At 33.1% G+C, this 13,374-nt stretch overlaps 1 protein-coding gene across 1 annotated transcript; it reads right to left on the bottom strand.

Moving 5' to 3' along the window:
• Window positions 1-1,858: 1,858 nt before the first annotated feature.
• Window positions 1,859-13,172, bottom strand: LOC147072039 (proteasomal ATPase-associated factor 1-like). Its single transcript, XM_085947838.1, has 6 exons — window positions 12,961-13,172; window positions 12,534-12,859; window positions 11,151-11,364; window positions 8,968-9,097; window positions 5,506-5,670; window positions 1,859-4,277 (listed from the first exon to the last, which is right to left on the bottom strand). Exons 1-6 carry the CDS (start codon window positions 13,020-13,022, stop codon window positions 3,981-3,983), a joined length of 1,194 nt encoding a protein of 397 aa, XP_085803964.1. The 5' UTR covers window positions 13,023-13,172; the 3' UTR covers window positions 1,859-3,980.
• Window positions 13,173-13,374: the final 202 nt, after the last annotated feature.

Here is a 13,374-nt window from a genome sequence, read left to right as displayed (position 1 = left end):
AGATGTGATAATAATGAAAAATAAACAGAATTGTTTTCCTGAAGAAATCAGAACACTAGAAGATTGTCTCTTCAGCTATATGGGTCTTTCTGATATTATTGAAAACTTAGATTCTACTGAATATATAAATGACACGGAATCTTTGCATATTCAAAAAGTCGCCGCAATCAATAATACATATTTACACTGCCTTAAAGACGTGATGAAAAATCACATGTATGCATCATTAGATAGAGGTTTGGCATACTATTTGGATATAGAACGGAAAAGTGATGACTTTGAGACTTGGACTCGGAAAGAGGATGATAAATTTCCCAAAGATTTGGTCGAAATATTATAACAGAAGAACTGAAAAGGACGTCCAGCTGTTGATTGTTTTTCCAACTATCTGGAATTAGAAATAAGGCCAGCCTATGGCTGAGAATTGTAGAAGTTCATTGCCAATCGAATTATTCCAGATTGATGTTAACAATTATCCACAGAAATACAAAACACTCATGATATCAAATGAAAATAGATCAAAAATCAATCAAAAGCCAAAATAAGAACCTCTTTTCACTATAACTGCTTCCAGATAGCTCTTATTTACTCTCTATATATTATGTAGGGTGGTTTCAAGCCTTTTCAACAGGGATTGATTGAATACCCATTTTACCCTGATTGAAAGGTGGAATGAAGACGGAGAGAGGAAGACACATTATGTAGTCACTGCAGATTTATAAGATGGTTTGGTGCAGAACGGCTCAAAAATAATATAGTCGAACTTGGTTATTATGGTCACGGAAATAGCGAGATCTCGGATGGAATAAGGAAACATTCGTTGACATTTTAGTTTATGATTTTCTCCATACATTTATTCACTTTTATAACAAGCTACTTCTCGGGTATACCGAGCAAAACTGTTGATGTATCGATCGTTTAAAAACATCATTTTCAACCCTAAGCAATAAAATCCACCCGGGCAGTTAACTAGACCAATGCCACCGGGATCGGATTACGTTTATGACACTAATGAAGTGTCTAAGTACATAATTGGTGTTTTCCCCCATAACATTGAAAAAGTATCCACGGATATGGTTAAAATTGCATGTAAAAAATCCAAGCTTTGTGAAGTCAGTAGGTACCTACCAGCGCCGGCGGCTCAGCACTTCATTACAATAAACAACTTCTTTTGTAGTTTATGAATGCCATGCTTGTTTCAGGGATTTTTACGATGGTTTTCAGATTTTTTATGTTCAATGCTTAAAAAGAATGTGGCGCGAAAAATGTTATATAACGAGCAAATTCTGTTGGTCCCATCTTCCTCGTAATAATAGTTTGACTGTAGTTTATACTAAAAGATTAAATACAATAAAATTTTATTAAAAAATATGTTTTTTTGGTTCAAATGTAAATCTTAGTGAAATCAAATCATAAAACATAAAGCTTTACCATAAACCTTAGAGCTGAAAGTCTAGAAGCCACAAATTTAATATTTTGCAGGAGAGCAGTAAACTTGTAAATTGTAAAGGCCATTCGAGGTTCGACTTTTTTTTTTAATTAATTCATAATTATTGGGGAATTATTGGACTTCAGAACTATCTGCTCTAAAGTGTCTATTGTATAATGTCTAAACTATGGACTTGGGATTTTAAATATGTAATAAAACGTTTACGATAATATCATTTAAAATTATATTTTTGCAATAATAATTACAGGTATATTTTAAGCCATTACACACGATGCAAACATAAAAATAATAATAAAAAAATAACTTGTGTAATATTGCATAAATTTGATGAATTTTGGCTGAATGAGGCTGTTAAAATCTGACATAAATAGTGCACACTAAACTTTGCCAGTCGTAAGTATTTGTTTTCATTGAACTAAGACTACAATAGGCAGATAGTGATACATAGTTATTTTTTTTTTTAATCTATGTCATTCACTAATTGTGCATGTATTTTTTTTATTGTCGGCAATTGGTGGGTTTCTTTATGGAAGTTATATATTTTTCTCCGAATGACGCAAAATCATCAACAGCTGTTTTTTTATGTATTTCCACTTTTTCTTCTGCGATGATACTTTTCCCTTCTTTCTTTTTTCTACATCAATTCTTTCCACAGACATTAATGACACACCTGCAACTTCTGCTACACTACAATATGTCTTTCGCTTATAAAAATTCTTTAAAACATCTATTAGGAATACCACGTCCAATTTTTGATATCATAGAAATATGCGGATAAAGATATTACTGGTAATAATAAAAATGAACATAGGTAGTTAAAAGCCGCACGGCTTAAGCGTTGGACTATAACGCCGTGGGTCCCAGGTTCGAATCTTGGGTCTGGCAAGTACACATACTGTTTTTCAATTTGTGTGTGAGACAGGGTATGGACCTAATAGGTTGAGCAAGTGGCTGATATCCATTTCTCGTAAAAACAAAATCTGTTAATACAAACCTCTACTCTGCGGAGGCCCATATGATTCTATTAGGATCGGACATGGTCGGAAAAATGAAATGCAGTTGAAAATTAAAAAAGAAAATGTCCGAATAACGTGTATATTCAAGCGCTTTGTTTTAGACCACACTGTTATATTAATAACAATTTTGACACCAGCCAATGAGGGAACTTGACTGCACATATGCATATCAAGCAAATTCTATCGGATAACAAATATTATGATGGTGTTAGTGACTGTCTTAAATATAAAATTTACCTCTACATGTAACTGTGTATGGATAAAAATCCACAATTCATTATTGATGCGACTGGAATTGTTATTTTCAATGTGGTGAATTGGTGTAGTGGTATAATATATTCCTATTATACCAAAATGTTTTGACTATAATGAACATTTAGCATTGTAACAGTTAATAGCATTTACAGAGTGTTTGTACCCGTCGTCTTTGGCAGTTGACATTTCTATAATATATGTATGACATATACGATTTTTGTAATTGTCCATCTAAATAATTGCTTACCTTTCAGTGTATGATAATTATTAGCATGATTTGTCCTTTTGCAGGCTATCTTTGTATTCTAATAAACAACATAGCTATAAATGTGCACATGAATATTTTGATTCTGGTTAGTTATGAAAAGTTATGTTGTTTATTAAGAGCATACTTCAGTGAAACGGCAAATAATTTTCAACAGTAGGTGTGACGAAATTTGGCACTCGTCGCCAATCGGAGACCGACAGTCGAAGTGCGCACGTCGATTTGTTTTGTCATGGCGTCGGATGAATATATCCTTAAAAGATGACTAAAAAACTTTACGTACGTACTTAAAAAAGAAAACATGTCATTGAATATACTATTATTAACAATAAACATAACATTAAATGGATGCATGTTGAATTTTTATGACAAATTATATTTCGTTCGGCACGCGTCATTTGCACAATCCGTGTATTGCCTAGCCACGATCTTTTTAGAGCATGCCTCAACTGAAGTATAGCCTTAATTGACAAATCAATGAAATCCATTCAGAAGAAATGCAAGTTTGAGTGATTATCTGCACATTTAAGAATAATTTTAATTAGACCTTTTTTTCAACTTTACTCTCATATATTATTTAGACGCTCTAGTAGAGAAGGTTTTCTTCAACGCCTTTGCATAATACTACTTTTTCCAACGTGTGTTTGATCCGGACCAATGACACAATGGATCAGATATATGACCAACAACCATTCCTCGTAAAAAACTCTAAACATTTGCGTTGTTTTATATTGTAGTGCCTTACTTACTTAATTGAAATACGTTAATATAGCTGTAATTAAATAACAATGAAAATATATACTTTCTTTTAACAAATTATGTTTACTCTAAAAACCTTAAACCAAAAAAAAGAACAAGTATGAATGAAATTCAGTCATTTTTTTTTTTGTATAAATTTAAAACAGTTTTGTAATTTTCTGTTTATTTATTTTGCAAACATTCATCTTAAATTTACATTAATATTCTGACAAAATATAAGAACAAATAAAAACAATCATCGCAGTGTATCAATTATCATATCTATGTTGTATTTCCTAATCACTGAATCTCTGCATCCTGTGAAGATGTAGTTTCCTGTCCTGGCAATGTCTCTGATAGAGTCACAATTCGATCCAGTGAGTTGGACTCTGTAATTGACACACGATGGGTGCAACGAATATATAACACACGTTCCATCTTGATGACCAACAATGAATATATCCTTTTCCAAAGTCAAAAGGCTGGTTACAGAACTCGACGATTCCCACCATTCATTTAATATTTTGCCGTTTTCCATAGATAAATTTAAAATCTGAAAAATAATAATATAAATACTGTCAGACCTCGGATTGCGAGCATAATTTCGCTCCGGATAAGTGTTTGTAATCCAAAGCACTTTTATATCAAAGCGAATTTTCCCATAATAAATAATGGAAACACGGATGATTCATTCCAAAACCCAAAAATATTCATATAAAAATGTTTACAAAATACAAAATGCCTTTTTATACTATTTAAATTAAATATAAAGTAATCGGATTTATTAATTGTTGTGTAGCAGGATTTCCATTGTCACTAATAGAATCACTCCAATCTGTTGGGTTATTGGAATCTTTGTGCAACTTTAACAAGGAACCTATTCAATGACACTTGCTTTTGCCTGTGTTCTAGGAATTCTCGGTGAGAGAGAGTAAAGAACCATCGGCTCAGTTGTGATCACGTGACGCTTGGCAGACAAAGTATATACGTTCTACTCGTATTGTTATCATTATCAAGTTCAAATTTCTTAAAAAAAATTTTGCAAAATACTCGCAATCCAAGGTTTTACTGTCTATCTATATCAAAATTATTTTTATAATTTATGACTGCTTATCTGGGGGAATGAAATTGAATTTAAATAAAATGCTTGTGAAATTTATCGATCTTCATATGAAACAATATCTTTCCAATAGTCTATAAAAAATAATACTTAAAATCAGTGGTGTAACAAGGGGTTTGCGAGCGGGGCAGACACCCCGGGCGAAGCTCAGTAGGGGCGCAGAAGTAGAGTTGCAAAAATAAAAAGTGAACAGAAAATTTCATACCAAAATGTCCAAATTATGGGGGAACGAACATTATGATAATAATAAAATGTAATGTTTTATTGTAATAAATCACTTGTAGCGCAAATCTTCCACATGTGAAATTAAATAGTACATTGATTGTTTAGTCTTTCGTGTGGCTAATTATATGTAATGTTGAAAATTCACCATCTTCCTTCATAATTAAGTTTTTATACTAACAAAATAATCGGGGATCTTGGATTTGTTTAGTTTTGGAGGGCCACACTTTTTTGAGAATACTTTTATTGGTTTTTAAATCCGTATTATTTAATTATTAAATTTGGCAGTAAGTGTGAATAGGTGCCTGCAAGTTTCGTATTAAATAAGGGGTGCGTTTTTTGTGACTGCCCCAGACACTAAAATACCTTGCTATGCCCCTGCACTCCTGCAAGATTAAGTTAAAGTTGCATATTATTATGTTGGTAAACTTATTGTTACCTTTCCATTTTCACATCCGATCAAAGCACTTGTTTTAATGTTTGTACAGCAGTTCACAGGGGAGTCCATATTAATAACAAACATTACTTCTTTTGGAGAAATGTTGGCGCAGTAGACTGCTCCGTTTTCACATCCAGCGATAACAAAATTTTCTTCTGGCTCACTCTTAAGAATAAAAAACACAAAACCGTAAGAAAAAAAACTAATGCATACATACATAATTATAGCCAAACACAAAACTTATACATGAAACATAATGGGTTGGAAAAGTGATAAGGTAAAAACACAGGTACAGTAAAAACAAAACAATGATTCGGTTCGTAGATTGTATGCGTACAAATACGTGCTCATCGGCTGCCAGATATTTAGTACGGCTCCCCATCCGCACGCACACCATCGACCAACCGAGTCATTGTTTTGTTTTACTGCACATAGTGGAATTACTGTGGACATGAACAATTTCAGAATATTAAATTTTTAACTATTAAACCATTGCAGACAGAATTAATTTTTCAGGATTACTTAAAAAGGCACACTGATTACTAAAATTGATATAACTCATGTATTATTCATTAAATTCAAATAAATCTTTTAAATATTTATATGTTTTGAATTTATTTTAAGTAAACTTTGTGTATAAGTGGAATGAAAAAAACATGTCAAATATAGTTTTTTGGGTTTTTTTAGCGTTTTTTTAATACAAAATGACTTAGATAAAAAGTCCATGATAGAAGTAAATAATAAAAGGAAGATATACTAAAACTGCAGTTAAATATAATACTCTTTAAGATATTTAGAAGATTGAGGGCCATTTTATGTTTATTACTGTCTCAAACACCTCATACCTAGCAAACTGATCATTATTTTGACAAATTTAAATAAAAATAGATTTTATAAATCAAATATTTCTTAAAAAATATATTGGACAGTATATAACTAACATCATAGAATGATAGCTACATATATTTTTAAATAATTTCAACTTTTAAAAAAATCAAAATATGATTAAATTTTTTTGATTTTCATCATGTCCTGCATCCTGTAACATCGGCGCCGATAGGGCGCGATGGGTTAAACGTCTACTCAATCAGTATCAACTGTCAATTAAATTTTACATAAAATATCTGAATCCTATCAATTACGCCAGTGGTACACAACCTATTTGAATGAAGGGCCAATTTATCCATTTTCAAATATTTCACATGCCGCAATGGGTAAAAGTGTTGAGAAATAATGATATATAATATTAGGGCCCGGATTTATATGCTAGTGCATGTTTTGTTAGGGTGTAAGCACAGCTATGAGAGTTGCACAGAAATCTGTTTTGAAAGACAGAGAATCCAAAAATAAAATCTTATTGTGCATATAAATGCATATTTGAGACGTTAGAGCATATTTGAGACATTAGTGCATATTTCATAAATAAATGCATATTTTAGAACTTTTGAATTTATAATTTTAGTTTTTTTTTTAATTATTTTATCGAAATATAACTAAGTTAGGAAGGTAGATATGTAGTTTAGATGCAGTTGCATTTTTAATGCCATCTCAGAGCTGTGGATTTATCAGAAAAAGTCAACTAAGGCACTTTTTTTAAAGTTTGCCCAATCACCTCTGTGGACGTTGAGAGGTCGTTTTCCGCATATAAACAAAATACTGATGGATACCTACCTAGAGCATACTATTGAAAAAAAAATATTGTAATTTTTTTTTCGGGCAAAAAACAGAAAATAGTATTTAGGAATAGTTAAGTGTGTTGTTTTTGTTTTTTAAGTTATGTTTGGTTTATATTGCATTTATTATTCAATTATTTGTACCTAGAGCCTACACCTCGGCGAATTGCTAACCAATTTTTGTAAAAAATGTTATGATACATAAAAAATATGAGAAAAATGTCCACAGTTTATTGGTACTTGTGAAAAAACTATTTTGAAAATTGTATTTAATTAACTTTATATTCATTGTTTGCGTTTTTTTTTGTTCTGCTATCGTATTATGTTGAAAAATTATTAACTAGTTATTTGATTTTTTCTCAAAATGTTGGGTAAAGTGGGTATTTACAATTATTTCACACAAAAAATGTCTATTTTTAACTGCATATTTCTTCGGTTTTAGTGCATATTTTATTGATTTTAAGTGCATACGTGCATGCATATAATCATATTTTTTGTTGCATATAAATCCGCTCCCTAATAATTATACTAGACGTGACATACATTTTATTATTTTTAATTTAGTAGTTACATATGTATCAGCTACTCCAATTACTCTCCACTCTGCATTATGTACATATATATTTTCACGATAGAACTTAGTACAATGTAGGAATTTTTTTGTAGTATTCAATGAAACATTTGGTGACGTAGTACACGAGCCACGGTTTATGCATCACTGAATTAAGCAGACCCAAAATTATATTGTAACTATTGATTAACTATAAATCCAGAAATGTCCACAGAAAAACTAAGACCCGGCTCTATAAAACCGTCATACGCACAGTCGTTGCATACGGGTGCGAGTCATGGACGCTAAATGTGAAAGCAGCTGAAATGGTGGATTGCTTTGAGAGAAAGATCCTGAGGCGGATATACGGACCCATGAATGATGGTGGGGAGTGGAGAATTAGGTACAACACAGAACTATACCGCTTATACCAAGATTCAAAACTCTCCACCTTCATAAAAGTCCAGAGGCTAAACTGGGCAGGCCATGTCCAGCGCATGTCTGATATATAGTCACGGATACCGTAGAAGATCCTCGAAGGAAACCCAGGGGGGAAAAGGACAGTGGGAAAGCCACGCACACGATGGGGTGACAACATTACAAAAGATGCCAACCAGCTGCTAAAAATCATGAACTGGAAAAGACGTGCGGAGGACCGTTCCGGCTGGAGGATGGCGGTGGAGGCCAGGGCTCGACTTGAGCTGTAGCGCCATCGAAGAAGAATTGATTAACTATATAGGATTCACTTCTAGCTACATTCGCATAGGTTTGCCGCAGCCAATGAAGTGATAACCCATTAGTATGGAGCAGTTTGTAGCCAATGCAGTTTTTTATTGCTACCATGCAAGTAAATCCAAACTGAGAGTGGTCCCTGTTTGATTTTTGAATGTCTGAGCTTCTCCATCAGCGCAACAAGTTTTTTACAACAGAAGTATTTATGTTTCCATCCACTCAAGTATATTAGCTTATCTATCAAATGTCTTCAGAAGAATCTGTTTTACCTGGAAAAGTTACAGTTGAACCGAAGGTTATTATTCTCTTAAATGATGTTTTACCGTTGATTGTAACTTGTGGACGACTAGTTTTGTGATCTTGATTTGTGATTTATTTACCCAATTTTTAGCCTTACTATCACCATTATTATGATTGTATTATACATACTATATATATGTTTAATTAAGTAGTACTTTCTTGAGAGTGGGTGGTTATTGAAAGGCATTTGAAAAAAAAACATCTTACCCCTCCATGATTTTCTGCTTGAAATTCAGTTTTTGGTACAAGACAGCAACAATTAATCATGGAATCTGTTGTTAAAACATCATCCAAACACTTTGCCTCTTCTATGTCCCACAGTTTCACTTTTCCATCCCTGCAAATTTTTTTAAATTAGTAACTAATAGGTGAATGAAAAACATCCTAATGGAAGTAAATATCCAGGACAAAGTGTCATACAATGGAAAACTAAAGAATAATACACATGGGAATGACCTTGATATTATATTGTTCATGTTCGGACATGGAGAAGCAGCTTTTAGCATTTTTGCAGTGCTACACTGATCCATTTTTAAGAAAACATGTTGTCACCTCCGAAAGAGGGGGGGGGTGTAGGTAAATGCGCTGGATCCCCCTGATGATGTAATGTCATGTCAAGTCACGGTGGTATCGTCTGCTTCTTTCGGGGACATGTTTGTGTTGATTGACAACGCGGAAGTACAGGCGAAAACAGGGCGTTTATTGTTCGGAATATGAATACAATAAAGTACAGCGTACAAAATATTAAACAAAAAAATATTTAAAAAAAAAAATAATTAAATTTAAAATGGCAGTGACGCCGGGAGCGCGGCGCCACAGCCGACGTCACGCTCCTCGAGAGTTCGAAAACCGAATGACCCTAATAGGGGCTGGTAGGGCAGAGTAGGTAGTAATAAATACCCAACAAACAATTCACAATTATTCTATCTCTGACAAATGACAAAAACAGCCTCTGGCATATGTACCTGGCTTGTAAGTAGGTACCTCAGGTCTCATATTTCAGACCTTTTCTAGGTACATGCTTTGGAAAGGGGCTGTGAATTTCTTGGAATTATTACTACCTTCTGCATTTCTTTGCTTGTTAGCTACATATTTTGAAATATAGGTACAAATACATATTTTTTTCAAAGTAATCTCAAATCAGATATTCTAGGTGCTAGGTACATTGTATGGCTGGGAACTTTGCTTCCAATATTGGTCAAAATTGGATGAAATGTAGGTAATAATATTAAAAAAATGATATTAATAATTACTATTTGCTTACGGGCTAGAAATTTGCCTCGCAGTCGATCTGTTCATGTTTGCATGAATCAGCCCAATGATGATTCAGGCCTCGTGGCCTTGGATCCTCTGAGGATGCCATGGTTTAGGCGGTATCAATGTGTATTAGTCAAGACCTAAATAAAAACTCGGAGCCAAGAATCAGGCAGGATCCACCACAGTTTGTACAAATTTGCTGTAGGTTGCAGTACCATGTGGCTTGACCCTCAGTGATAAAGCTATGAGTTAGAGTGGGATAGAAAAAACTGGAATGTAAGCCTAAGTTTCACCGCCGTGAAACCACTTTTTCAATGATTGATTTATGAGTAATCAGTCAACCAGTGAAGTGTGTATTATTTTTTGCTTAAAAATTAAACATTAATTATTTACATATAGTGAATTTTCCAAATTCAAGATGTTCAGGTGACACGAAAAATTAAATAAACAGTATTAAACAGTACTAAAAAAACCAAAGAAATAGAAGCTAAATGAAAAATTATAAATTACACGGATGCATGCAGAATGAGCTAAGTAGAGATTACCAACGGCAGGTTAGTTCTACACCTTGGGAGAACAAGCAACTGATTTTCCTGATTTCTAAGAGAGTTATCAGTATTTCTAATAACCAATGGTATGTTATTCATAAAAATTACGAACAGCAATAGCCCCAAGTTCGAGGCCCGAAGGACACCAGAAAATGTATTGCAAGATATTAGTTAGTGGACTATTTATAAACATTGTTATTTGGGATGTATCGTATTTTAGTAACCAGTGTGAAAAACAAATGAAAGACAATGTAATGCTTTTATACGGTAGATACTATAGTATGCAGACATTGATTATCCAGTTTGCATAGATGGTCATCAGTTTCATAATATGATTATATTATGAACAAAGTGTTACTCCGGAAACAAAATAGGTTTATTATAACTTTTTCGACAATCCAAATGTATCATTATCCATTTTCTACTGTGCGTCATCATATTCAATATATTAGATACTCATATCAATTTAATTCTATTAATACACACAGAGAACAGTTACACGACAATACAGTCTCTTTTTCTTCTTTCTTTTTCTGAGGTATTAATAAATATTTTATATAAAAAAAATGGTATTTCTTAACGTACTTGCTCGCCGATACAATATTTGTTTCATTTATTACAGCCATGTCATTGACAGCCTTGGAATGACCGCTTAATATGACTGACCACTTATCGGATTCATACGACCACACTCTTAATGAACCATCGGCACCAGCCGTCAATAAGACATCAACTGCGGGTGAAAAACGGCACTTGTATACCGGACCACCATGGCCAGTTAGCTTTAAAAGCTCGTCTCCTGAAAAAATGTTTAATTTTTTAATTTGAAAGTATTACAGTGATACCTTGATTTTACATTTTTAAAAGGACTGACAAATTAAATTATTGTAGGTAAGTATTAGAAATTAAAAAGGGAAAAAAAATCGGTGTGTGTACTTATGTACGCGCGTTAGAAGTTATACTTCTTTGGTGTAACAAAACAAAACTTGTGATAAACTAGATTCTTTGACTAGCTCTTAATTATCTTGTTAAATTACACACTCAAGAAAAAGGATCGCTTATTGGAACGCCATAGGTTTATTTCTATACACTTTAACTTATATTACTAAGTTATATAATGGTTTCTTGTTGTTTTTATTTTTAAAGTACCAACTGTCACTCTGACGTTTAATCGTTTGTTTACATAAGGAATTGGAAATGGCCGACAATAATAAATTCGCTGCCTAGGCAACGGAACAATTCTAAACTATAATATTATACTGTATAATCGTCACGATTGCAGTAACATACTGTGGCATAAAGGAAGTGCGTTCGGCTGATAACCGAACAATCGGTGGTGCGAATCCAATCGAGTGCGTTTTTTTTTCGTGTGAAAAATAAATTATGTGTTACATGTCACACGCCAAAAATACACTCTGATCTGATTTCCCAAATGCGCAAAAAGAAATATAACTTTAAAAAAACAATCTCACGAAAGGAATGGAACTGTTTGACGTCTTTATCATTTTTTTAAATTCAGGTGTTAATTTTGTAGTTGAGAAAGGCGTTAAAAGATAAAAACGTGAATCTTTTTCAAAAATATAATATTGCTCGCGGGCCGCGATTTGCCCGTGCCTGCTCTAAACCAACCCCCACTGCATCTTAATTGAACGTTTCATGATGCCTTACATTTGGATGTGAAGCAACAGCAGTTTTTTACGCCGAAACTTCTGCAACAGGGACGGCTGCCCCCGTTCACACACCCCTTGTTACGCCACTAGTCAAAATAGCTCAGTATACTCTGTTAATATAACGTACCTCAAAACTGTGTAATAATTTTTATGTGCATATCTTGTGTGTTAGTGATGAAGTGTAATCCTTTTGCTTTTGACCTACTCACTTTCTACAAACAACATTGCCGACACAAAAGTGACATTTTATTAATAGGACGAACTATTTTGAGAATCACCAATAAAATAGGTACAGTACCTGTATTGTTATTCCAAAGAATAAGATCGTCATTTTCTGAAGACGATACACCAACATGGTTTAGTACTGCTACAGAATGAATACCTTTATTGTGAATGTTATTAATCTGAACTGGAGATAGAAAAACTGTCACTAGATCACTCTCAACGTGATTAATTGTAATGTCATTATTTCCTAATTGACCATTGACAACAAAACCTTCGCTCGGTTCATAGAATATGAAAGGTTCATTGTCTGGATGAGATACAGCTTTAGATTTAATCTTTCCGTGGATGCTTGTACCATGTAAATATTTTGCCGAAATCCAGGCTTCGTTATTAGCACTTCTGTGAACAAAATATTACGAGTCAAATACCTTAGAATATTGATTGTGTATATACGTACCAATATTTAACATTAGATACTTTTAATATTTTCAAACAATTACCTTAAGACTTCATGCCAATCGTGCTGAATAAGCATAATCGGAGTACGTTTTACTGACGGCATGGTGGCCAATAATAATTATGCGGACAATTTAAAAAACCGTCGCCTGACAAAGCGAAATTATTATACTGTTGTTACTCAGTTATTTTCGTTATTTTCTCACTCAAATTAGTCAGACTATATATTCTTTATTTATTTTCAAATATAAACGTCATCGTCAAAAATTAATGCTACCATGTGCTGAAAAATTATTTATGAAAATATTGCGTTGATGGCTATGGTTTTTTTTTATAGTTATGATACGTTCGCTATGTTTATACCTATTTATAAATATATTATTTTGAAACAAATCCTGATAAAATACAATTTTAAATACTAAGGTAAGTAGGATTGGTAAGATCAATGTTATAAAAAG

The sequence above is a fragment of the Rhyacophila brunnea genome, unplaced genomic scaffold (genome assembly GCF_057557595.1).
Source record: "Rhyacophila brunnea isolate RB1 unplaced genomic scaffold, BYU_Rbru_1.0 scaffold_2, whole genome shotgun sequence".
Lineage (NCBI taxonomy): Eukaryota > Metazoa > Arthropoda > Insecta > Trichoptera > Rhyacophilidae > Rhyacophila > Rhyacophila brunnea.
The sequence above is the reverse complement of the archived record's forward strand: the minus strand, read 5'-3'. Positions and strand labels throughout refer to the sequence as shown.

Bases quoted from the DNA above. Each gene is read 5' to 3' on its own strand.
- LOC147072039 (XM_085947838.1), bottom strand. From the start codon at position 13,022: ATGCCGTCAGTAAAACGTACTCCGATTATGCTTATTCAGCACGATTGG. The intron at 11,365-12,533 runs GTACTGTACCTA...ACATTTTTTCAG, and splicing joins TCTTTGGAATAACAATACAG to GAGACGAGCTTTTAAAGCTA. The intron at 5,671-8,967 runs GTAAGATGTTTT...TTTATTCTTAAG, and splicing joins AAGCAGAAAATCATGGAGGG to AGTGAGCCAGAAGAAAATTT.